Raw genomic sequence first — 27,588 nt, 5'->3', positions numbered from 1 at the left:
ACATATACTAAAATATGTTGAATAGTCTCAGGTTTCTGTATAATGAGGGTCTCCTACTTTGGAATGTCACCTTTCCCTTAAATTCCGGTCCTTGGTCCTAAGGATCCCTGTCTTGCTGAACTCCACCAGCAGAATGCACGCCTCATTTTTTTCTTTCACTTAATAACCTGGGCATATCTCATGCTTTTATTTATGGCTTTATAGTTAAACAAGGCTGCTTCGTTCCACGACGTTCCTGATAGTTCTCGAGCGATCATTAACTTACAGTGGTCTCCCAAAGTTCCCTAGGTTTCCCTCTCTATCTATAATCCCCTGCTGGGACATCTACAACTACCTGTGATGGATAGAGTAAGGTAGAGTACTATCCTACTCTATCCCTATCAGTCGAGGAGCTAAGATCCCACTAAGATCCCACGTGCTGTGCTCGGTGTGGCCAAAAAAATAAAGGGGCGGGGGTGGGGATTGACAGCCTACTTATTGGAAAGGTTAAGTAATGTACGCAAAGTTATTTGGTAAATGTTAGAGTACTTGACACTTAAATGGTTGGTTTCCACTATTACTTTTTTTTTTTTTTTTTTTTTTGCGGTACGCAGGCCTCTCACTGTTGTGGCCTCTCCCGTTGCGGAGCACAGGCTCCAGACGCGCAGGCTCAGCAGCCATGGCTCATGGGCCTAGCCTCCGCGGCATGTGGGATCTTCCCGGAACTGGGCACGAACCCGTGTCCCCTGCATCGGCAGGCAGACTGTCAACCACTGCGCCACCAGGGAAGCCCCACTATTACTTTTAACATAATTATTGGTTAACGATTCTTAAAAGTCTCCCTAGGCCATGGGTCTTCTTAGGAATTTGATAAATGTCATGAAATTGTAGGCAAAGTTTAATGATTAATGTTTGCTTTTTCTCTGAGAGGATCAATTCTTTATCTCATGGAAAAAGAAATTTGTGATTCACAAAAAGAAGAAAAGTTGTAAATTTTCTGAACAGTCTAGTGGAGTGATAACCCTTTAATTTTTCCCTTGATTTAGAAGTCCTATTATCTTCCCCTAAATGCATTCCTATCTCCAGAGATCAGCCCCTAAAGTCTGTCCTCTGCCTTTCCTTCACCAGTGATGTTGAAACCTCCACACCCTCCATCCTCTGAAGTTTGCTGTGCCCTGGGGCTCTGCCATTGTTCTCTGTGATGTTAGAGGTAACTGGGAGAGTGTACAAGGTCAGACCCATTTCCTGTCTAACATAAAGTGCTTTTATTTTATATTCTCTGTTCTCCTCTCCCAGGCCACAGAACCTAGAGGCTTTTCCTGCAGAGTGGTGGAGAGGGAGGGCAGAGGAGTCTACCTTCTTCGAATCCTGATGCCACCACTGATCAGCTCTGTGGCACTGGTCAAGTTCCCTGATGTCACCACTGATCAGCGTTGTGGCATTGGTCAATTTCCCTAAGCCTCAGTTGCCCCATCTGTAAAACAGGGCTAATAGTAGAGAGTTGTTCTCTAGATTAAATGAGACAATAATAGTTAGTAAATGGTTACTCTAATTAATTACCCTTATCAATGGCTACTCTAATTAATTACCCTTATCTTAGGAAATGTTCAAAAAGTTCTCCTCCCAGGAAATAATGCATAAAACCTTAAGAAATAAGAGACCCTTGAGAATTGCAAGCCCACTTTACACAAAGAGAAAATGGACCTAGAGAGCGGAAGGGACTTGTCCCAGGTTGCACAGCAAACCAGAGGCAATGCCAGGGTGAAAACTGGGCACTGAGCTCCCAGCACAGGGAGCTCCTGTGCCTCACACGCCCCACTGGATGGGGGAGAAGGGCAGTTACAAATTCTTTTTTTTTAAAACAATGGCTAGCATCTTTTTATTTGCAGGTATCAGGAGCACAAATATATATAGCCAGCTAGTATACTACTAGTCTCTAGTGTGTTGATGGAGCCCCTGATAGGAGGGCTTGGTGCCCTTTCTTTATCCTGTTTCTCTTTTCCTTTTGGCTACTTACCGCTCCAGCCTACTCTCTGTAGTACCTTGTTGTCTGTCCATGTGAGACTAGTCATATACTTACATCATTAATATCAAACTAGAGTTCTTAGTACCCCTGTCTACATGTCTTAAATATTTGGAGGTTTTGGGGTTTTCTTTAATAGACTTTGTTTCTTTTTTATTTATTTATTTTATTTATTTATTTTTGCCGGAACTGGGTCTTCGTTGCTGCACGCAGGCTTTCTCTAGTTGTGGCGAGCGGGGGCTACTCTTTATTGTGGTGCGCAGGCTTCTCATTGTGGCGGTTTCTCTTGTTGCAGAGCCCAGGTTCTAGGCACACAGGCTTCAGTAGTTGTGGCACGCAGGCTCAGCAGTTGTGGCTCCCGGGCTCTAGAGCACAGGCTCAGTAGTTGTGGATCACGGGCTTAGTTGCTCCGTGGCATATGGGATCTTCCCGGACCAGGGCTCGAACCCGTGTCCCCTGCATTGGCAGGCGGATTCTTAACCACTGCACCACCAGGGAAGCCCTCCATGTCTTTTTATGGCTTGATAGCTTTTTTTTTTTTTTAACTGCTGAATAATACTGCACTGTCTGAATATACCACAGTTTATCTGTCCACCTACTGAAGGACGTCGTGGTTGCTTCTAAGTTTTGGCATTTATGAATAAACCTGCTATAAACATTCGTGTAAGGTCTTTGTGTTGCCAAAAGTTTTCAGTTCATTTGAGAAGATACCAAGGAATGCAATTGCTGAATCATACGGTAAGGATCCGTTTAGTATTGTGAGAAACCACCAAACAGTTTTCCGAAGTGGCTGTTTCATACCATTGTGCATTCCCACCAGCAGTGTGAGTGTTCCTGTCACTCCACATTCTCACCAGCATTTTATGTTGTCAGTGTTGTGTATTTCGGCCATTCTAATAGGTGTGTAGTGATATCTCCATGTTGTTGTAACTTGCATTTCCCTGATGACATATGAAGTGAAGCATCTTTATGCTTTTTTTGCTTTCTGTACACTTCTTTTGATGAAAGGTCTGTTCAGGTCTTTTGCCCATTTTTTAATCGGGTTGTTCATTTTCTTATTGTTGAGTTTTAAGAGAGATAACAGTCCTTTTTCAGATATGCTTTTGCGAGTATTTTCTCTTAGTCTATGGCTTGTCTTCTCATTGTCTTCACAAATCCATTTTTGTCCTGTTTTTCATCCTAACATACCTACTCAACTCCCTTCCTTCTGCCCACATCGTCATCTCCATGTCGGTCCTGTCAGACTGTAGGTGATAGACTGTGGCCTTGCACCACAAGGGTGTCCTAATGAACTGTGCCTACCGCTTTTGCTGCTGGTGAGCGCCTCCAAGCCATCTCACAAAGAAGACTTCCTTTGCTTTAGTTCTAGCCCCAGGTTCTGCTGGTTCTCCTGCCATCTCTTTATACACATACCAGAACAAGGCCTCTTGACTGTGCTCCATCAGCCAAGAGTTTGTTCCATCACAAAAGTAGTGTCCTTTTTTCACTTTCAACACACACGATTTTATTTGATTAATTTATTTTTTAAATCTTTATTTGACTGCATCCGGTCTTACTTGCGGCAAGAGGGCTCTTCGTTGTGGCGTGCGGGCCTCTCTCTAGTTGTGGCGCATGGGCTCCAGAGCACGTGGGCTTAGTTGCCCCACAGTATGTGGGATCTTAGTTCCCTGATCAGGGATCGAACCCACTTCCCCTGCATTGGAAGGCAAATTTTTAACCACTGGACGACCAGGGAAGTCCCAACACACACAATTTTAAAAATAATATTGAATATGTGTTTAAAACTCTACAGGATTTTAAAAAATAACCTATTTAATATATATGTATATAAATTATTTATACATAATATTTATAAGTATATTAAAGAGACCTGGACTTAATCACACTACGCTGTTAAAAGTAGTTACTTTTGAGGAAAGAAGTGGGAAGGAGAATTAGATTGGGATGAAGTGGGGAGAGGGGTATGAATACAGATGTTCCTTTTTTACGTATATACTTCTGTACCATTTGACCGTTGTATAATAATCATTCATCACCACTGTATTTTTTAACTAAATGGGAAAAAAGTCACATTACTTCTCATTTCCTTGAAATTCTGATGTGCCCGTGGGAGTATGAACCCCTGCACTCCTGGTAAAAACTGTTGTAGTAAGGGGTAGCGTGTATGATAATCTTCATTGCTAGCACAAAGACCAGCAATTTTTGTGGTGTCTGGGAAGCAGCAGGGTGTAATAGGAAAATCACTGTTGTGGAGCCAGGAGACGTGAGGTCAGGTGTTGAATCAGCCGTGTGATCTGAGGTGCTCTGCATACATCTTTACTCACCCTTACTGACTCTGTTAATTGTGGACCAGCCTACACAGAAAGAGCCAAGGGCCAAGGCAGGATAGGACCAAACATAGGATGTGAGCGATGGAGGCCCTTCAGCTCCACTGGCTTCAGCAGCCAGGACCAAGAAGCTAGAAGTTGCAGGTAAGCACAAAAGGCAGAGGGGCCAGGCTAAGGGGCCCAAGGGCAGTATAAAATGGCTCATGACCCTGAACAGCATGCAGCGACTCAAAGTCAGACGGGTCCTGTGTGTACTTCCTAGAAGATCAGTGCATCCACTGAGAAACCAGCATCTCGTTCACTCATTAGTTCATTCATCCATTTACTGAACAAGTGTCAATCGAGTACTCGCTATAGATCAGGCACCATGCTAGCTGTTAGGGAGATAAGGATAAATGAAACAGGTATGATCCCTACCTTGATGGAGTTTCATGACCTAGCGGCAGAGACAGAAAATAAATAAGAAAAGAAGTAAATGTATAATCATGAATTAGGATAAGAGCTACAGGGGGATGGGGAAAACCTGTCTGAGGACGTGAAGTTTAAGCCAAGATATGAAGGACAAGAACCGACCAAATGAAGAGGCGTGGGAATGGTATCAACAAAAGGCCGTGGAGTGGGAAGAGCTGAGAGTCCTCCAGAAGCTGGTGACGCATCTGAGTGAGGAGGAAGAGATGTAGAAGGGAAGAAGGGAAAGGGAGGCCGGAGCCGATCATGTGCTAGAATGTTATTCCAAGAGTAGAGGAAAGCTCCGTAAGGGTCGTAAGCAGAGGAAGGGCATGACATAATCAATAATTTTATTTTTTCGGTACGCGGGCCTCTCACTGTTGTGGCCTCTCCCGTTGCAGAGCACAGGCTCCAGACGCGCAGGCTCAGCGGCCATGGCTCACGGGCCCAGCCGCTCCGCAGCATGTGGGATCCTCCCGGACCGGGGCACGAACCCGTGTCCCCTGCATCAGCAGGCGGACTCTCAACCACTGTGCCACCAGGGAAGCCCCCATAATCAATAATTTTTAAAAGATATCTATAGCTGCTGCATGGATCATAGATGGGCGAGACAAAAGAAACAGATTCATTCCATGCGGCAAGAGATGGCCTAACACTGAGCAGAGTGTTCAGTGTCCAAGTCAAGTCAGAATTTTCAGGGGTCAGAGCCTTCCTTCTCCAAGCAGATGAGACTGGGCAGCAGATAATGGGATAGGGAGGCCAAGGCAGGCCCTCGGCTCCATAACTACCTGGACACAGAGGTTTTGCCTGGGAACATACCTGGACACATGTAAAAAGAGCCTGCCAGGGCATCCCTGCCTCTTCTTGAGCAGCAAGAGGTCTGAGGCTGCCACAAGGCTTCCTACCTAAGGCTGTGGGTAGCAAGGGCACCCAGGCAAGACAGGTGAGGCAGAGGGTAATAACTCTAGCACAGTGGGTGGCCCCATATTCTCTCTGCCTCTCTTCTTTTTATAACCAATAATCTTCTCCTCCCAACACCCACATGCAATCATGTTCTTCCTCCTGCTTGTGGACTAGCTGGGATTCTTCTTTGTGTTCCTCATGTTTGTGGTAGATAACTGTAAACAGGTAGGGCAAAGCCCTGGAGCAGAATTGCAAGATGGCAGGAGATATGCCAGCTTGAGCTTCCAGCAGCTCCCTCCCAATCAACCAAGTTAGTGAAAGCCTAAACAACTGAGCCTTTGCTTTTGAAAGCCTAAACGATTCAGTCCTTTTCTCAAAGCAGCAACAGATAAAACCCGAGCATACCTTTTCTACTTGAGAATCTTCAAGGTCTCCCTACTGCACAGGATATATTCTAATCTGGCTCATAAGGCTTTGGGCGACCTGGCCCCCACCTAGCATCCAGCCTGATTTTCCACTTCTCTTCTGTATGTGTCCTATGCTCCAAAACGTGAGTTCTCTAGTGCTCCCACATATATCTCCTCCTTCCCACCACTGAGCCTTTACTTCTGCTGTTCTTCTCACATGCAGTGTCCTTCCTCCTCCACTCTCTCTCCAAATATCTAAACCAGGGGTCCCCAACCCCCGGGCCATGGACAGGTACCGGTCCGTGGCCTGTTAGGAACCAGGCCACACAGCAGGAGGTGAGTGGTGGGTGAGCGAGCGAAGCTTCTTCTGTATTTACAGCGGCTCCCCATCACTCGCATTACCACCTGAGCTCCGCCTCCTGTCAGATCAACGGCAGCATTAGATTCTCATAGCAGCGCGAACCTGCTGTGAACTGTGCACGTGAGGGATCTAGGTTGCGCGCTCCATATGCGAATCTAATGCCTGATGATCTGCAGTGGAGCTGAGGTGGTGATGCTAGCGCTGGCAGCGGCTGCAAATACAGATTATCATTAGCAGAGAGGTTCGACTGCATAGAGACCATAGTAAATCAATTGCTTGCAGACTCATATCAAAACCCTATCGGTGAGTGGCAAGTGACAATTAAGCTGCATCTGGTGGCAAGTGAGTTGAAGTACTTCAGTTGTACAGCTGCATCTGATGGCAGGCTTTAAGTCAGAGTCTGACACTTATTTTAGCTCGGGTGTGGCCTGCCCATTATTTTCTTTACCACTTCCATCCACGCCTCTTTCCCACACTGCACACTTGTCTCAGTCACAGTTTTGGTAAGTCCACAAGCTAACCCTAGCCAAAATGAGTGAAAAACAAATGTCGCTGGGGAGCTTCTTTGAAAAGGGGGAAAGACCCAATGATGAGACAGCAGAAGACTCTAAGACCTCCAACAAAAAGAAAGCTGCATTTAAAAGAAAATACCAAGAGTCCTACTTAAATTACAGGTTCATTGCAACAGGTGATTCACATTCTCCAAGACCGCTTTGTATAATTATGTGGTGACTGGCTATCCAACAAAGCCATGAAAACTTCAACACTGCTTCACCACATGGAGACCAAGCACCCTGCATTAAAAGACAAGTCTTTGGAGTTTTTCAAAAGAAAAACACGTGAACACGAAGAACAGAAGCAATTATTGAAGGCCACCACTTCATCAAATGTGTCTGCACTGAGAGCGTCATTCTTAGTGGCTAACCACATTGCTAAAGCTAAGAAGCCCTTTACTGTTGGTGAAGAGTTGATCCTGCCGTCTGCTAAAGACATTTGTCGTGAAAATTTAGGAGAGGCTGCAGTTCAAAAGGTGGCACGTGTTCCTCTTTCGGCTAGCACCATAACTAGACGATGAAATAGCAGAGGATACTGAGGCACAATTGTTAGAGAGGATTAATGAGTCACCATGGTATGCAATCCAGGTTGACGAGTCTACCGATGTTGACAACAAGACAACAATGCTTGTTTTTGTGCAATATATTTTTCAGGAGGATGTTCATGAGGATATGTTATGTGCACTTTCGTTGCCAGTCAACACCGCAGCTGCAAAACTATTCGAGTCTTTGAATGAGTACATGTCAGGAAAACTGAATTGGTCATTTTGTGTCGGTACATGCACGGATGCAGCAGCTGCCATGACTGGATGGCTTTCTGGTTTCACTACTTGGGTCAAAGAGGTCGCTTCTGAATTGAGTCTATGCACTGTGTCATCCATAGAGAAGTGCTGGCTAGCCAAAAAATGTCACCTGAACTTAACAATGTTTTGGAGGATGTGATTAAAATTATCAGTCACATTAAAGTACATGCCCTTAACTCACATCTGTTCGCGCAGCTCTGTGAGGAGATGGACACAGAGCACGCACACACACACACGTCTTCTCTTATACACAGAAGTGAGATGGCTTCTGAAGGTAGATCTCTGCCTAGAATTTTTGAGCTACAAGAGCTGCTCCAGAGATTTCTTTTAGAAAAACAATCACCACTGGCAGCACATTTCAGTGACACAGAATGGGTCACAAAACTTCCTTACTGGTGTGACATATTCAACCTGCTCGACGAACTCAATCTGTCACTTCAGGGGAGAACGACAACTGTGCTGAAGTCGGCAGATAAAGTGGCTGCATTCAAAGCCAAACTGGAATTGGGGGTGGGGGGTGACAAGTGAACGTTGGGATTTTTGACATGTTTCAAACATTAGCAGAGATTTTGAAAGAGGCTGAGCCAGGGCCTTCTTTCTCCCAGCTGGTGCACGATCACCTATCTCAGCTTTCAAAAGAGTTTAAGCATAATTTCCCAACCACAAAAGACCCCCGAAATGGGAAGGAGGGCATCTGAGACCCATTTGTGAATAAGCCAGGTGAATCGACTTTGTCCGTGCTAGAAGAGGATCAACTGCTTGAGATCGCAAATGACGGTGGCCTTAAAAGCATGTGTGAGACAACTTCAGATCTCCATACATTCTGGATTAAGGTCAAGGCGGAATATCTTGAGATTGCCACAAAAGCACTGAAAAGCCTGCTTCCATTTCCAACATCCTGTCTTTGTGAAGCAGAGTTTTCTGCAGTGACAGCAACCAAAACGAGATCATGGAGTAGACTACACATAAGCAACACACTTCGGGTGCCGCTGTCTCCCATCACCCCCAGATGGGACCATCTAGTTGCAGGAAAACAAGCTCAGGGCTCCCACTGGTTCTGTATTATGGTGAGTTGTATAATTATTTCGTTATATATTACAATGTAATAATAACAGAAACAAAGTGCACACTAAATGTAATGCGCTTGAATCATCCCGAAACCGTCCCCCCCACCGACCTGCTCCGTGGAAAAATTGTCTTCCACGAAATCAGTCCCTGGTGCCAAAAACGTTGGGGGACTGCTGGTCTAAATTACACCCGTTCTACATGCCCACCTCCTCTGGGTATTGTTCCCTGATCCACACAGCAGAATCGCCACCTTATTTTTCCCTTCTCAATTCAACCCTATTAAAAAAAAAAAAAAAAAAAAGAGGTAGATTTATTTTTTCCTTTAATTTATTAAAAAAACTTTTTTAGTTTATTGAGGTAACATTGATTTATAACATTATATAAATTTCATGTGTAAGACATTATATTTCGACTTCTCACCACCAAAAGTTTAGTTTCCATCAATCACCTGTTGATTTAAAAAATATTCACAACCTGAAAGTTGAGAGTTATGTTTTATCCAGTGGGAATTTTTAGGACTCAAGCCCAGGAGGCAGCACCTCAAGTAACCCTGAGAGAACTGCTTCAAGGAGGTGGGTGGGGGAACCAGGTTATATAGAAGTTTTGCAACAAAGGGCAGGTAGTTGGGAACATCAAAAGATTATTGTTAATTAAAGAAAACCAGATACCCCAAGTTAAGGAATTTAGCACTTTTCTGTGTATGGGAAGATGCAAGAGTCTCAGCTCACTGAACTCATTCCTTTGATATGCATCTCAGCTATCTAGGGACAGTATCCTATATTTTCATATTCTTAGTTTCCTCAAGGTTCACAGTAGGGAGTGGCTGCAATCTGATGGCTGCCTGATAGCAGGTATTCTTTCCTTCCTGAGTTTCCTCAGGGCTCACATTGGAGGGCTGCAATCACTGATGAGTGTGACATCCTTTGTTTAAATATTCCATTTATCAGTCCCTCCTTTTGGTCAGAAATTTGATCAATGTTTGGGAGACATTTCATGACCAAATTTTGTCCCACAGCGCTGGGAGGCTCATCCCAGATCAGGAGAAAATTCTTGTTGCTATGCCATTCCAGGTGTAATTTTTGGATTAGGCCCTGTTGGTAATTAAAGAGTCTCTGGATCCTCTGTCTTACTAGTCTACTATGATCTAGGAAATATTTTTCCTTATCGTTTCTTCCCATACCTAGAATCACACTATTACAATTATTTTATAAGAGTCATAAATGTGATTTATTTTTTCAAGATGTTTAGCCATCATCAAATTTGTTGGAGGCCTGGTTGCCCATTAAGTACTGTAAGAGACAACAATCTTATAAGATAGACAGGATATAAGTAATGCAGCTAGTAATATTGACAAAGTCATAGTGCAGCAGGGAGACACAAATCATCAACAATTCGGAAATAAGGAACAAATTAAAACAAGGATTAGTATAACTAGTTGTAATAAACCATCCAGTCCATAGGAGAGCCAGGTGGAGAAGCCAAATTATGGGCAGGATCAGGTACAGAGAAAAAGATAAATGTTTTATCTTTGTTTACAAAGGTATACTTTATCAAGTTGTATGTCATAGCATAAGAGAAAAGTTTTTTCTGAAAAACAAAGATTAAAGCTAGTATACTTCCCAAAGTGATAAAAGTTATAAATCATATTCATCAGTTCATTCAGTCCCATGTAATTGATTCCTGTTGATCTGGATGAAGTAATCAGGTTTTCCATCATTTGTTACACAGTAAAGGCCATCAGAAACTTATGTTTGTTAAAAAAAAGTTCTTTTTATGAGTCTTGAAAATCTTCATTTTGTAAAAGCATCAGGACAAAACTTAAAGTAACGTGGTTAAAGATTTGAGTACAAGGCAATTAGTAGGAAACGTGGATATTTCTGTGACATATAACATTTTAGAATAACCGGAATTATGACTGATAACGTTATATCAGGGCATACCAATGTTAGGAATTCCATATAAATTTTGGAATATCTATATTAATGACATTTATCCATACACTATAACCTAATTTTCATCTCCAGTCACTTGACATTGTTTCTGAAGTAATTAAACATACGAAATAAACTTAGTTTAACATTCCTCTCTAAGATGTCTGACATGTTCCTTCAAAGCATCCCAGAGTCAGCTGGACGCTAAAAGAGCTTTAATTGGATTTTAATATTTGGGAAGTTTGTTAAAAATATCAAAACATTTTAAAATATAACAGGTCACTGTGAAACAATATTTATTCATTTAACCAAAGTCACAAAAAGATTACTTAAGGGCACAGAAACTCACACAATCTGTTATCAAAAAGGAGCACTCTGAGAAACTTTGTTCAAATTCCAGTCTTGTACCGGCTTATTTAACAACAAAATCTATTTACTTAATTAACTTCAATCTAAATTTAGTTAATCCTGACCATGTATAAAACTTTTTCCCCCCCTCAGGGTTTTCTTCCACAACCTTTCATCACTTCTGGCTTTATATCAGCCTGTCCCTTATTTTTTTATCCAAATAAACCAACCAGCCCTAAGACATATTTTTTTTCTTTTCCCTCAATAAAATGTAATTCCATTCCTCAAACCTTCTTTACTGAAAACGCACATTCTACTTTCCTACTGTACACTGAAATGTTTCCGTATTATTCCTGTTAGCTTTAATTACATGTTTAAATTGGAATCCTCAACTCTTAAAAACCTTAATTTATAGTGAAAGTTAAGAAGTAAGCAATTATGAACTGTCTTTCACATTAGCATTCTGTAGATTGGTGGACATAAATACCAGTGATGATTTCTAAAAACATTTGTTTTCTTATAGAGGACATCTCAGGGTGGCACCAAACATTTTCATTAATAGTCCTAAATACCTTTAGTTTCTCTATTTAGTAATTGATGTCTCAGTATCTTATTTTTTTGGAAATTATCTAGCTATTTAATAAACTTCCATCACTTAAATTAGCAGAACTCTAGAACTTTAAGGTATCAAGTATCTGTAAAGATCATTTTAACTAGACATTTCTAAAATATAATTAATTTTAAAGAGTTTACCCAAAAGTTCTTATCTCATTTACATTTACTTTAAAGTTTCAGCATATCAAGTTATTTCCTTGCAACAGGTATAATAAGGTCTTATTTGACTTCTATTAAACCTGGGTTATAAAGCATTATACTTAATGTTGATGACTAAGGATATGTCTATTAATTAGATCAACAAACAAACTTTAATACCAGATATCAACTTCATATTGAATATTTCCCAGTTCATGTGAACCTGAAAGTCATTTTGGCCGGTTTCTTTATTTGTCATCACTTTCTTTTAAAATTAAATAGAGCTCTTTATAAATTCAATTTTGATAATACTTTCCAGAGGTAGAGATATTTCATATATATAATGTGTACATAGACATAAACAGGCAAAACTAGAGAGCTCATGGCTTCACTTTAAAAAAAAAAGTTATGAATCAGGTATTACAATATAAACTTATCAGTTTACAAAGAACAGTTGGAATATGTTAAAGTTGCTTGCTCAGATGACTAAGGCTTTACTATTTGTAAAGTTTAGCTGAGGGAGCATTCCCAGCGGTTTGAATTTTAAAGCTGCCACTTTGCTATTTTTTTTCCTTGGTTTCAGGTCTTGCCAGACTGAGCTAATTAGGCTCAGTCTCACTCAGTTCCTTGTGGCCTGTATTTGCATTTTCAGTTTGTAGAGATTTGCAACAGAAAGACAGTTGCTTTTAGTTTCCCAAAGAACAGGTTTGTTACCTAAACCATACTAAAAGGTTTTTTCAGTGACAAGATTTCTAACTAAACTGAAATTTATTTTATGAGTTCTGTGTTCGAGAACTTTAGTGTTTAATTTCTCATGCCTTTAATGGTTTGTATAAGGCATTCAGCAAAGACCTTCTTTCTGAGTTTACAAGTTAAGCCAGAGCAAAATCACTGTTTTTCTTTTTATTAGTCCTTGAATGTTACTTCCCAGTTTTACTTACTTTTATGGCTCAGGTAACACTATTGGTGTCTTTTAGTATGTTCAATTAATATTTCCTGAGGGGCGGATTTACATGCCTTGTCTTATAATACCATGTAGGGGAGGTATTTTCTAGTGAAGCATGCCTATCCCACAATATAATTAAACAAAACAGATGTATCCATCTTATATAAAATCCATTTAAATATACCAATTTTATATATTTGCATCTCAATGCCGTCAGCTTTTTACTTTTCATTAGGATCCAATCAACAAGCTTACAGGAGGAGTTCTAGAAGTTTTTCTTTCTTTTGTTCCCTGTCTATTTTATCTATTTTTATATAAAAGGCTCTGGGATCCCCAGAGCGGGGTTGAGCCAAGGAACTCAGACCCTTTGGCCTAGCTGTTGTCCCAAATCGTTGTTGGTCAGGTATCTCAGCGTTAAAAAAAAATTTTTTTTCTAGCCCCTTAAATATATTTTAAAACTGGGGTTAATAGAACAGACTTGTTTGGCTTTTAATGTTGGGGACCAGTAGGGGGGTCCCTTTTGACCCATTTAACCTTAGGTCATGTAGTAATGTCAGATACCTTGTGTTTTAATTACATAAATGTCCATTTTATTTATCCCATTTTAAATAACCATCTAAAGATTTCTTTATTTATTTGAGATAATTCCTTTAAAATTTCTACCTTGGTGGAAATAGTATCCAGACTTTCCTTACAGGATTTTTCCTGTTAACGTTAATTATTCTAATGTTTTTATTAGCATCTGTAAGACCCACTGAGGGAAAGCAAAGATCGGGAATGAAGTTTCCCAAACCAGTTTTTCTTACTTGTTTTAAACTAAAGAACATCTTAGGTTAATCATTAGATGTATTTCTTTTTTCCACCTTTAATTTGATTTTTTTTATTTTTATAGGTACCAGTAAAACAGTTGTTTATAATAAGAGTGCACTAGATTCACCAATTTGTTAGTTTCTCCAGTTTTAAAAGGATCCATCATTTGGCCATTAAAAACATATATATATTTATAGTGATTCAAATCATTAAGACGCAAGAGGCTTCCCCATAAGAGAGTGGGGGAGATTGTAACCAAGGTAAAATACGAGAGTTTACTCTCAGAAACAGTATGGCAGAGGTTAAGTTTTCCAAACATATACATACACATATAGACATACATGGAATGTCCTAGGAAGATCAGGTAGAACATATACATCTCAAAGACACAGAAAGAGAAATGCAGGTTTCCCTTTACAAGGACTTTGTTTAAAGTCAGAATTCTGAAAAGGTATTTTTATCAAGCCAGCTTTTTAACCTTAATTTAACTTAACTGCCTCTGCACTAAAAGGGCCTCTTCATTTTTAGGTCGAGATTTACTTTAATTTCCAATTAAGTAAATACTAATTGATATAGATCTGAAAACCCAGGCTCATAGGTCCAGATGGTTAACTCAAATTCCTTAGCAAATCCCAATGGATTTTTTAAAAAATATTTATTTATTTATTTTGGCTGCACCAGGTCTTAGTTGCAGCACGTGGGCTCTTAGTTGCGGCATGTGGCCTTCTTATTTGCGGCATGCGGCCTTCTTAGTTGCGGCATGCGGCTTTCTTAGTTGCGGCATGCGGCCTTCTTAGTTGCAGCATGCGGCTTTCTTAGTTGCAGCATGCATGCAGGATCTAGTTCCCCAACCAGGGATCGAACCTGGGCCCCCTGCATTGGGAGCGCAGAGTCCTACCCACTGGACCACCAGGGAAGTCCCAACAAATCCCAATGGATCTTGACTTGGATCGGGAAGTTCCTTAGCCAAGGCTCTAAGTTCTGTTTCAGTCCAGGGTGTGTACCTAAGCACCAAGGATGGCTCACCTCTCCCTGTAATAGTTTTCTCCTTAAAGAGAGCTATAATCACTTCTGATTTTTTATCTTCCATTGCTGGGGAAGAGGGAGCAGCAGGAAGTGGAAGAGTTAAAAGGGAAAAAGAGATAGCATCTGGGCCAGGGAATTCTGATAGGAAAGGATACATGGGAGGAGCAGAGGGAGAGACAGAGTCAAAGACAGAGTGCTAGCAGCCTTTTTTAGTTCTGATGGTTTCAAAAAGTTACTCTATCATTTTCTCTTTTAGAAGCTTCTAGGTACCAATCAATGTAAGCTTTCCATTCAGTCTAGTTGGTCTTATGGCCGGCTTTTTCTAACTGTGCACACAAATATAGCAATTTTGGAATATCAGAAGAACCTAAATTTGGCCATTTTAGGTTGAGATCTCCTTTAGTATAATTTCCCCAATTAACTAGGTACTTGTAAGTGTGAGCTCTGTACAGTGTTGTACATGAATCTGGCTGGGGTGTTAGTCGGAGGTCGGTTTTCTGATGCCCCTCGTTTCTCTGTTTGAGAGATTCTATTTCCCATTTTAAGTTGAATTTGTCAGGGATGAAATTTACTAGTGAAGTTGTATCGTGGGCCAGTGTGCTGCTTGTGAGCTTTACTCCTCTAGGCATCACCCTACAGTCGTTTCAGCCCTCTTCTCCCTTCGGTGGTCTAAGACCACTGCAGGTGCTTGGATCACTGGATGGCCAATTCTTATCCGCAGCCCCTGGACGAGCAAGTGCTTTAATGAATGAGTAGGTTTCCCTATGGGACCACTGCACCGGTGTGAGGCCTCTGCCTCCACCACTCCCGTGAATTTCTCAGTTGCCTGAGAAAGCTGTAACCGGCCGGGGGCAGTCTTGTCCCTTTTCTTTAGAGCAAGGCTCTCATGTAATATCTTCACTTTTATCCCGACAAATTCTATTAAGGCAGCCAAACTGAGGAAAAGCGTCAGATCAACCTCTTACCTAACTACTCAGCCAACCACTCAGTCTCCTACAACTGAGCAAACCCTGGTTTCTTTCAACCAGGCACTCCCCCGCCCCCCCCCCGCCCCCCCCCCCCCCCCCCCCCCCCCCCCCCCCCCCCCCCCCCCGCCCAGTATCTTTCAACTGGGTGGATATTTCCCTGGTATCTTTCAACCAAAGGCTGGGCGGGGGCAGGTACCCGCTACACACCACCAAATACAGCTCAGGATCATCAACCAACATGGGAGATCTGAGAACCAGGAGAGACTTACCCAAATTCGTCTGAACTCTCCAAGGAGGCGGACGGGCACAAGGGGCCTCTGCTGGTACCAAGCCTCCGGTTCCTCATAGAGTTCAGGCAAAGGAGAGAAATCCACTCTGGGTCCCTTGCTCATGGTCACCATAACTGTTGACTTAAAAAAAAAAGTACAACGTGAGAGTTGTGAGTTAAGTTTTATGTGGGGCAAAATGAGCACTGCATCCGAGGAGACAGAGTTTCAGATAGCTCTGAGAAACTGCTCTGAACAGGCAGGTTATATAGAAGGTTTGTAACCTGCCATCTAGCAGCCATCAGACTGGGACCCACTCCCTACGGTGAGCTCTGAGGAAACTCAGGACGTGAAAATACAGGATACTGGCCCCAGATAGCTGAGGTACATATCCAAGGAATGAGTTCAGGGAGCCCAGACTCTTGCACCTTCCCATACATAGAAAGGCGCTAAATTCCTTAACTTGAGATATCTGGTCTTCTTTAATTAACAATAATCTTCTGATGTTCCCGACTACCTGCCCTTGGTTGCAAAAACTTCTGTGTAACCTGGCTCCCCCCCTCACCTCCTCAGAGCAGTTCTCTCAGGGTTACTTGAGATGCTGCCTCCTGGGCTTGAAGTCCGAAAAATTCCCTCTGAGTAAAACCTAACTCTCAAATTTTAGGTTGTGAATAATTTTTTAAGTCAACACCTAATGGAATATTTCTCTCTCTCTTTTTTTTTTTTGAGGTAAGGTACTAGTTTTATCTATCTATCTATCTATTTAATTATTTATTTTTGGCTGTGTTGGGTCTTAGTTGCTGCGCGCAGGCTTTCTCTAGTTGCAGTGAGCAGGGGTTACTCTTCGTTGCTGTGTGCGGGCTTCTCATTGCGGTGGATTCTCCTGCTGCGGAGCACAGGCTTTAGGCGCGTGGGCTTCAGTAGTTGTGGCACGTGGGCTCAGTAGTTGTGGCACACAGGCTTAGTTGCTCCGCGGCATGTGGGATCTTCCCGGACCAGAGCTCAAACCCGTGTCCCCTGCATTGGCAGGCGGATTCTTAACCACCGCACCAACAGAGAAGTCCCTCACTATTTTTTAATGCCCAAACTAAATAGCATAAATATATCTCTCCCACTATAATTTTTCTGTACAATATTTATTTAGGAAACATTTACATTTATGTCCCCAGACTCAATACAACAGGTTTAACAAAACAATCTGTGAGAAATATCTTGAGATATTTCTTACACTGTCTTACATCCCAGACACAGCCAAATGTTAGAATCCCACACAGACAGCTTAGAACACAGAACAAATGTCCACAAAGAGGATGTGGAAGATGTTACTGTAAACAAAGCAACTTTTTGTAACAAGCACGTTAATTTGTGTTCAGAATCACATTGTAAGCATTTATAGCCTAACATCAGTTAATTACATACATAGCGACACTCTACTGAGTTTTAGTTATGTTTCAAAAATTGGCTGAGTGTTTGGGTTGATGTGTCATGTGACATAATCTTTCCAATTCAAAATAATAGGAACTTGATTATCAGGCACAGGTCAAAATTTTAGGAGCAGGTTACTGATATTAAGAAGGGTTTCTTTTCCCCACAACAACTAGGTATTTTGTTTTTAGGGAAAAACTGTAATAAGGGCTCTCATTCAACTCAACCTAAAGTAAATGGGGAACAAAAGGAGACTGTATGAGAAAGATCTTGGGAATGTTCATGGAACGGTCAAGCCCCAGGAAGGATCCTGAGGCAGTCAGAGGTGGGAGCAGACACACCCAGGAGTCAGGTCATATCAGGGCTTCCTGAGCCTCTGCTCAGGTTGACTCTGTGTATTGGTTTCCTTCCTTCCTTTTGATGTGAACGAGCTCTATCCACAGCTCTTGACTTTTACTTTTTACCAGTGGTTGAGAGTCCGCCTGCCAACGCAGGGGACACAGGTTCGTGCCCCGGTCCGGGAAGATCCCACATGCCGCGGAGTGGCTGGGCCCGTGAGCCATGGCCACTGAGCCTGCGTGTCCAGAGCCTGTGCTCCGTAACGGAAGGGGCCACAACAGTGAGAGGCCCGTGTACCGCAAAAAAAAAAACAAAAAAAAACAACTTCATTTAGAATTTGACTTGGGAAAGTTTGTCAAAGATAACAAAAGGTTTTAAAACACAGGTCACTGTGAAATAATACTTATTCATTCAACCAAAGTGACAATAAAAGATTTTAAAGACAACTATAGAAAGTTATACCAGATTGCTTAAACGGTAAAGAAACTTTACAATATGTTACCAAAAGCAGATCAGTATTCTAAGAAAACTTTGTTCTCTTAACATAGAGAGAAAACCAAATTCTAGTTTTTGTACCAGCTTACTTTTAATATTAAAATTTATTTGCTCAATTAAATTTCACTATTATCCAGTCTTTCTTTTTTTTTTTTCCCGAGAGAAGGAAGGATTAATTATTACTTGCAGCAAGTAAGGAGAACACTGAGGATCTTTCCCACAGCGGTGTCTCCCCAGACAGCAAAACTGGGGACATTTTAAGCTAAGGGTACATGCATATTCATGAGGGGGCTTCAGCAGAGGAAAATCCAGCATAGAATTGGGGCAGAGGTTGACAGAGTGCAAGCTTTAGTTGGTTGAAATCAAGAGGTTCCACATCATCATTCTGTCCTCCACATGGGTGGGGGGCCCTCAGTTCCTGCAGAGCTCGAAGATGTATTATTATGTATATCCTTTGGGAGGAACTAAGACTCTGCTTTACCAGCACACGATTGTTTGGCTGCCATTTCTCTGTTCCTGTATTCCTTTGTTCCCTTAAGATCATTAGTTACTGAGAACTATTCAAGGACAAGCATTGCAGCCAGGCTTAGATCACAAAATTAGTGCAGGAAAGAAAGTGGGGCATGAGAGGGTGGTCACATCCCACCCAGGTCTCAGGCGAATCCCTAGGATGGCTGCTGAGTATGGGTTCTTGGCTCAGCACAGGAAAGAATTCAAGGGTGAACTGAAGTGAAAGAAGCCTCATTCAGGGAGATACACACTCCACAGACAGAGTGTGGGCCACCTCAGAAGGCGAGAGGCCAATATTAGCCAGTCTTGACCGCGTACAAAACTTTTCTTGGGTTTCCTTTCCCACAAACCTTCTAAAACTTTCTTTTTCACCTTGAGATTTTGTCCTGTGTTTTCCCTTTCTTTGTCTCTCTCCAGGACAAAATTACTTTCTCTTAGCAAAATGCATTTCCATTCCGTATACCTTTTCCTTTCATATAAAAGTGTTTTCCTTATTTTCACTTAATTTCTAGTGAAAACCAAGAAGGAAGCAATTATGAACTGTCTTTTACATTAGCGTTCTATAGATTGGTAAACTTATAAATATTATTTATGATTTTTTTAATGTGCTATTTTTATAGAAAAAATTCACTGTAGCACCCTGGTGCTACACTGAAATTTCAGTCCTAAATATCTTTAACTTCTCTTTAAAAGGAAGCTTATGTTCAGTAATTAATGTTTCAGTATCTTATTTGGGAATGATCTAGATATTTAATGTTAATATTTAACTTCCATCATTTAACTTAACTTAGCAAAACTCTCAGGTTTCAAGTTACCAAAAATCTGGAGAAAGTTAATTTTAAGTAGACATACCATAACATGTAAGTATTCTTAAAGAGATCACCTGAAAGCTCTTACCCCATTTATATCTATTTAATTCACTTGTTCCCAACAATTATGTTTAGATTACCCATGAAACTTTTATGAGACATTAGACCAACTCAGCCATCATTCTAAGCTATTTTTCTTACCAGTGAATTTTATTTATTTTAATTGATTGATCAATTAATTAATTAATATTTTATTTTTGGCTGCGTTGGGTCTTTATTGCTGCACGCAGCCTTTCTCTAGTTGCAGCACGCGGGGGCTACTCTTCATTGCAGTGCGTGGGCTTCTCATTGCTGTGGTTTCTCTTGTTGTAAAGCACGGGCTCTAGGCGTGCAGGCTCAGTAGTTGTGGCTCGCGGGCTTAGTTGCTCCGTGGCATGTGGGATCTTCCCAGACCAGGGCTCAAACCTGTGTCTCCTGCACTGGCAGGCGAATTCTTAACCACTGCACCACCAGGGAAGTCCTTACTGGTGAATTTTTTTTTTTTTCTTTTTCTTTGTGGTACGCGGGCTTCTCACTGTTGTGGCCTCTCCCGTTGCGGAGCACAGGCTCCGGACGCGCAGGCTCAGCGGCCATGGCTCACGGACCTAGCCACTCCGTGGCATGTGGGATCTTCCCGGACTGGGGCACGAACCCGTGTCCCCTGCATCAGCAGGCGGACTCTCAACCACTGCGCCACCAGGGAAGCCCCTTACTGGTGAATTTTATAAGAGGGATAATATAACCTTATTTGACTTTTAGTAAACCTGTATTAATTAAACCAACAAACTCTAATAACAAATATTAACTTAATATTGAATATTTCCTAGATCATGTGAACTTGAAATTCATTTGGGTTAGTTTCTGTTACATTTACAAATATTTAATTTGTAAGCACTTTTAAGTCAGTTAAATAGAGCTCTTTTATAAATTTGATTTGATAATACTATCTGAAGGTAGAGACATATCACATGTATAATGGACACACAGAATATAAACAGACATTTTCAGAGATCTCATAGCTTCATTTTAAAACTTAGTCATGAATCAGGTATTAATGATACAGTTTAAACTTACTAGTTTATAAATAACCGTTGGAATAAGTTAAATTTATTTGCTTAGATGACTAAGGCTTTTTTACTATTTGTGGAGAAGACTTTTTAATTTTATTTTTATTTATTTACTTTGGCTGCTCCAGGTCTTCGTTGTGGCACACAGGATCTTCACTGTGGCATGTGGGATCTTTAGTTGTGGCATGCAGACTCTTAGTTGTGGCATGTGTACTCAGTTGTGGCCTGCGGGCTTAGAGCATCCTGCGGCATGCACGCAGCATCTATTTCTCCAACCAGGGATTGAACCCAGGCCCCGTGCATTGGGAGCGCGGAGCCTCACCTACTGGACCACCAGGGAAGTCCTGTGGAGAAGACTTTTAAGGTTTGTATTTGTTCTTAATAAATATTTATGGAGCCTGTGAATTAAGATTTTGGGTGAGGGAGACTTTCTAGCAGTTTGAGTTTTAAAACCTTCTTTTTCCCTTTTTTTTTTTCCCCCTTTGGTTTCAGGTTCTATCTGATTGAGCTAATTAGGCTCAGTCTCAGGTCATTGTGGTCTATATTTACATTTCTGATTTGTATAGATTTGCAAGACAAAGATACCTGCTTTTAATTCCCCCAAAGAACTGGTCTGCCACCTAAATTATATCAGAAGATTGATTTGCTAGACTACATTTTCCTTAATTTGATTTTTTTTTTAATATCAGCAAGTATATTTCCCACTAAACTGAAAATCAAGGGCTCTGCATTCTAGAACTTTAGGATTCAATTTATTATGTTTCCAGAAGTTCGCACAAAGCATTCAACAAAGGCCCACTTTCTGAGTGCACAAGTTAAACCCAGAGCAATTTACCCTAGGGGAAAAAAGTCTCCATTATTGCTTTTATTATCCCCTGAATATTAGCCCCCAGTTTTTACTTCATATTGTGTGGACTCTGGTAACTCTCTTCGTTTCTTTTAGTATTTTAATTAATATTGATTGGGGGGCAGATTTATACGCCTTGTCTTCTAGTACCAGGAATATTGTGCAAGTATTCCCCAGTGAGACATAATGTCTATCCCACAATATAATTAGTCAAAAGAGATGTAACCATTTATATAAAGCCCATCAATTTTTATCAACTTTCATCTCAATCCTATTAACTCTTATACCTTTAACTTTAGCTTCCATTAGGACCCATTAACAAGACTTGGTCTTACAAGGAGTCTCAGAAACTTTCATTTTTATCCCCTGGGCATTTTATCCATTTTTGTGTAAAAGGCTTTGGGGTCCACAGTGATGGGTTGAGCCAAGGGACTCAGGCCCTTTTGTCAATCTTGTAACTTGATTAATTGATCTAACTGTTGCCCCAAACAATTGCTGCTCAAGTATCTCAGTGTAATTTTCTTCCAGCCTTATAAATTTTTTTGAACTGGGGTAAATAGAGCAGACCTGTTTGGGTCCCTTTAATGTTGGGGGGGAATGCTAATAGGGTCTCTTTGGCTCATCCAACTTTAGGTGGTGTTGTATCAAAACCTTTGTTTTAATCCCATCAATTCATTTTATTTATCCCACTGCTTAATAACCATCTAAAGATTTCTGTCCTGTTGGGAGGAGTACTTTTAAAATTTCCACCTTTTTGGGGAGAAGGCTCTTGACTTTCTCCTCAGCTTCTTCTTTGTTAATCAACTTAATTAACATTAATTAATCTAATATTTTTATTAGCATCTCTAAGACCCATTGAAGGGAAGCCAAGACCACAAATAAGGCTTCCTAAACCACTTTTTGTTTGTTTAATTTGTTTTAAATTAAGGGTGTTCTTAAGATTAGCTTCTAATTTGGTCTTTCCATGGTACCAATAAAACAGCTATTTATAAGAGAACTCTCTAAAAATTTACCAATTTAGAAGTTTCTCCAACTTAAAGGGTCCATTGTCTGGCCATCGATGAGTAGTATTTTAATAGCAACTCAAACCAAGACGACACAAGAGTCATCCTCAAGAGAGAATTCAGAGGATGTGTTACCGAGTCCAGGCTCGCTCTGCTCGCCACACGACAGGCCAATACATCAGGAGACGAGGTGTTGAGGCAAGGAATAGCGACTTTATTTGGAAAGCTGGCAGACTGAGAAGATGGCAGACTAGGGTCCCCCAAAACCATCTTATCAGGGTCTGGATGCCAGTTTCTTTCTTTTTTTTTTTTTTTTTTTTGCAGTACGTGGGCCTCTCACTGTTGTGGCCTCTCCCGTTGCAGAGCACAGGCTCCGGATGCGCAGGCTCAGTGGCCATGGCTCATGGGCCCAGCTGCTCTGCGGCATGTGGGATCTTCCCGGACCGGGGCACGAACCCGTGTCCCCTGCATCTGCAGGCGAACTCTCAACCACTGCGCCACCAGGGAAGCCCGCCAGTTTCTTTTATAGAACAGAGAGGGAGAAGAGGTGAGGAAATAAAGTAAAAAGGCCATTTATCTTGCAAAATAGGAGGGGATCTGTTAATTTCTTCTTTTCTGCAGCCATTCGCAGGTGGGTAGGGTCAAAATGTCTCTGTGAGCTGAGCAAAGACACTTTGGTACCCTGTGGCAGGATGCTTACAGCCTTAGACAGTGATTATAATAACAAAAGCAGTGAAAAGTTAAAGTAAAACAAACAGATCCAACATGGATTCAGAATTGGCTCTTCCCTGTTACAGATGCAGCCTTCACAAAGATCCAGAAAGTTTACTCCCCAAAATAGTCTAAGAAAGTAAAGGCCTGCATTGTAGAGGCGATGCAACAAAGGCGGAGGTGACAAAGGCTCCTTATGGGCTGGGACCCCTTCTGATAAATTTCCCTGAAAATTGGCACAGTTAAAGAGACTGCTCAGAATCCCAGTCTATTTGACTGACTGCCAAATGTATGTGTACGTTCTGGACGGCAGAGACCAAGCTCTCCAAACACAGAACAAAATGCCTAAAAAGATCAGTTAGAACATTTACATCTTAAAGGCATGGGGAGAGAAGTGCAAGTTTCTCCTTTACTGGGGAAAGAGGAAGCAGCAGGAGGCAAAGGTGATGAAAGAGAGAGAGAGAGATGGCATCTGGATCAGGCAGTTCATATAAAAGAGGATATGAGGGAGGAGCAGAGAGTGAGGCATGGTTAACATTAGCAACTTTTTAAAAATTCTGATGTTGTTTCAAGCAATTTTTTGGTTGGTTTCCTACAAAGAAGTTAGTTTATCATTTCCTCTTCCAGACGTTTTTAAATACCAATCAAAATAAGCATTCTATTCAGTCGGCTTTTTAACTGTAGACACACACACAAAAATTAATTTTGGAACGTGAAAAGAGCCCCAATTTGGCCATTTTAGGTTGAGGTTTCCTTTAGTATATTTTCCCCAATTAAGTAAGCATTTGTAAGTATAATTTTCACAGGTAGCATACATGAACCAAGCTGGGTGTTAGCTGGAGGTTGGCAATCTGTTGCTTCTTTTTTTTTTATTTTGAAATGTTTGTTTCCCATTCTGGGTTGGTTTGTCAGGATGAACTGCTACAGATGATTGTGTGGTGGGCCAAGGTGCTGTCTGTGAGCTTAACTCCTCTAGGTGTCACCCTAGAGTCGTTTCAGCTCTTTTACATGTCTAGGCTTTTCCCTTTGGCAATCTAAGACCTCCGTGGTTGCTCAGATCACTGAGTGGCCAGCTCTTATACGTGGTTCCCCAGAGGAGCAAGTTTTTTAAATTAAATAACTGGGTTTCCCTATGGGACTGCTACCTGGTATGAGGACTTGCCTCCACCACTCCTGCAAGTTTCTCAGTTGCCTGAGAAAGCCATTGCTGGCCAGGAGGAGATGTCCCTTTTCTTCTTCAGAGCTGAAAACTCTCATGTAACATTTTTACTTTTATTCTGACAAACTCAATTAAAGTAACCAATTCGAGGGAAAATAACAGGCCAGTCTCCTACCTAATCACTCAGTCTGAACCTACTCATTGTTTTTCAACTGGGGCAACCCAGGTACCTCTTCTTGAAACTAAGTTCAAGGAAGACCTACTCCTCACAGGGAGGGGTTTATCCACCACCAAATAAAACTTAGGATCATCAGCCAATAACGGGAGATCCAGGACCTGGGAGAGACTCAACCAAATTCATCTGGAATCACTGACGAGGCAGACAGGCACAAGGGGCGTCTGCTAGTACCAAGACTCTGGACCCTCATAGAGTTCAAAGGAGAAAAGTCTTCTCTGAATCCTTTCATGGTCACCAAAACTGTTGACTGAAAGAAAAAATGCACAACGTAAAAGTTGCAAGTTAAGTTTTATTCAGGGACCTTACTGAGGACTGTAGCCCAAGAGACAGCCTCTCAGATACCTCTGAGGTATCTTATCCAAAGAGATAAGGGAGGCGCCAGGATATATGAGTTTTTCTGCTGGAAAAACAAAAAAACACATAGTCAAGCATCAAAAGATAATCACAAAGAACACACATCTCAAGCTAACAATTTTAGTGTTTTTCTTTGTATGGGAAGATGCAAGCATCTGAGTTCATTGAAATTATTCTTTAGATATGCATTTTAACTATCTAGAGCCAGTCAAAGCATAGAATGCTTCCTGAATTTCCTTCAGGGTGAACTGTCAGTGGGCGACTGCAGTGGCTAATGGCCTAATCCTTGCAGAACTGGAATGGCAGGCCCTAAAATTCATTTGGAAATTTGATTGATGCATGAAACCCCAAAGTCTTGAACCACATAAACTATGTACATGGGAGGGTTTTGTTTTGTTTTGTTTTAATTCTAGAGTTTCTACTATGCACTAGGGATATAAGGGAACATGGGAATAACTAAACTACAGCTTCAGAGACTTGGATTCAAATCAGAGCCCTGCCTTTAGGCAAGTGAAGTAAACTTTTCTGAGCCTCGGTTTCCTCATCTAATGAGGATAATAAGAGTGCCTACCTTATGTAACACACTTAGTCTAGAGCTAGGCACATGTGAGTGTATTATCATTTTTATCTAGGCAACAGGAGAGCCATAGTAAACAACCACAGGCTATGAAAAGGTGGCTGAGGAAACAAGGATGGGGTAATAAATTCCACCTGAGTATTGGTTTCATTGTTGTTTTTGAAGTCCCTAACTTCCAGCCCAAAAGAGTACTTGTGTTCATTTCCACCAGATTATATTGGGTTGGCCAAAAAGTTCATTCAGGTTTTTCCGTAACATCTTACAGGAATCCGAACTTTTTGGCCAACTCAGTACAACCTCAGGCAAAGCATTCCCCGGCTGTCTGCCTCAGTTCTCTAATCTATTAAAGAGGGGCAATTCTTCCTAGGCCATAGAGTAGTGGAACTCAAACTGTGGTCAGTATCAGAACCACCTGGGGAACTTGGTAAAAATAGAAAGGCTCGAATTCTCCCTACTTCAATAAGTCTGGGTCTCTGTGTGCTTTACTATCTCCCCAGGTGATTCTGATAACACACCAACTTTCCAAACTGCAGTAAAAGAATAAAAAACACAAGGTTCTCTGTTTACTTTAAAGGGTCATAAAGATTCTCATTACTTAAATCCCATTTGTTCCACCTTCTATGGAGAGGTCAGGCAGTTCAGGCTGTCCTCACATAAGTTGTATGTGCCCCAACCCAAGAGGAGCTGGACCTGCGTCTCAGCATCCAGTGGGAATGAAAAGCACAGGCCCTGGGGTCCTCAGTCCCTTGGAGGCCCTCTATAATCTAGTACCTATTTCACCAGGGGGGAAAGGGGAGCAGTACCTTTCCCAGGATCACAATGGTAGAGCTGTAGTGGAACCCAGAGCTACAGATGCCTGGACCGGTGCTAGATGGGCTTATTTTGGAGGCTCTCGTCCTGGAAGAATCCCTCTTGCCTGCTGACAGGTGGTACAACAAGCTGGAAGTCTGCAGGCAGTGCCCTGCCGGTTTTCTTGTAGGTGATGATATCTGGGAAGGGCCCCAGCCAAATTCTAATATTCCAGCAGCCCTGTTCCCAAAAGCTTGAAGATTAACTCAGGGTTCTTCTCCAAACCTGGAGAGGAAAGCAAGAACTAGTATTTTTTTTTTTTTTTTTTGGCCACACCACATGGCTTGTGGAATCTTAGTTCCCTGACCAGGGATTGAAGCTGGGGCCACCACCACAGTGAAAGCGCCAAGTCCAAACCACTGGGCAACCAGGGAAGTCCCAAGAACTATTCTTTTTTTTTTTTTTTTTTCTTTTGCGGTACGTGGGCCTCTCACTGTTGTGGCCTCTCCCTTTGCGGAGCACAGGCTCCGGACGTGCAGGCTCAGCGACTATGGCTCACGGGCCCAGCCGCTCTGCGGCATGTGGGATCCTCCCGGACCGGGGCACGAACCCGCGTCCCCTGCATCTGCAGGCGGACTCTCAACCACTGTGCCACCAAGGAAGCCCCCAAGAACTATTCTTATATCTGAACATCTCAAGACAATCTTATTTACTGATCTTGTTGCCTGAACAAGAATAAAGAACTATCGGTGGATGAGATCTGAGATAAACATCACATTATGGAATCTCTGCCGCCCCACAGGCCAGGAATACTGCCACGTAAATGGTGCTGGACAAGGGAATAGAGGATGTTTCTCAAACCACAGTGGGTGTTTCAGTTGATTCAGGGCAAGAAACTTGAAGAGTGGGGCAAGGATTCAAACCAATAGGTCAGTGTAGTGGTCAAAGCCTCAGCCTTCAGAGATAGAAAGATCTGACTAGGGTAGAGTTTGGGCTCTGCAGAGGATTTGCTGCGGCCTTGGGCAAGCTATTCTTTACTTCCCTGAGCCTCAGTTTCCACATCTGTAAAAACAAAATAACAGTGCTACCCAGAGAAGTAGACAGGCTTTGTGGAGTCTGAAGCTTATACCACTGGGAAGGGGATTGGGGGTAGCAGTAAGGGGTGGAGAGCGCCTCTTTAAGAAAAAGAACACAAAATTACAAATTCAAAATTGCATGTAGGACCTTGGAAAGGGTCCCGTGTGAGGGAGGGGCCCAGACAAATCTGTCCTGAATGCTACCAGTTAGCTGTGAGACCATTTAAAT

At 41.9% G+C, this 27,588-nt stretch overlaps 1 protein-coding gene and 1 non-coding gene across 9 annotated transcripts in view; one reads left to right on the top strand and one right to left on the bottom strand.

Moving 5' to 3' along the window:
- The window catches only part of SLC36A2 (solute carrier family 36 member 2), a 74,119-nt gene that overhangs the window by 17,876 nt on the left and 28,655 nt on the right, over positions 1-27,588 (top strand). For 3 of the 8 annotated variants that reach the window (XM_073802728.1, XM_073802725.1, XM_073802726.1), the window contains 2 exons: positions 20,733-20,968; positions 22,780-23,002. In XM_073802728.1, coding sequence (XP_073658829.1) covers positions 22,852-23,002 — 151 coding nt within the window. In that variant the 5' untranslated portion in view covers positions 20,733-20,968; positions 22,780-22,851. The other 5 variants (XM_073802727.1, XM_073802724.1, XM_073802730.1 and 2 more) reach the window with 4 other exon arrangements.
- Positions 14,504-14,576, bottom strand: TRNAG-CCC (transfer RNA glycine (anticodon CCC)). The gene has a single exon. It is a non-coding gene; the product is annotated as a tRNA-Gly (tRNA).

This window comes from Tursiops truncatus, chromosome 3, assembly GCF_011762595.2.
Source record: "Tursiops truncatus isolate mTurTru1 chromosome 3, mTurTru1.mat.Y, whole genome shotgun sequence".
NCBI classification, from domain to species: Eukaryota; Metazoa; Chordata; class Mammalia; order Artiodactyla; family Delphinidae; genus Tursiops; species Tursiops truncatus.
Note: the sequence above shows the minus strand (reverse complement) of the source record. Positions and strands in the feature narration are given on the sequence as shown.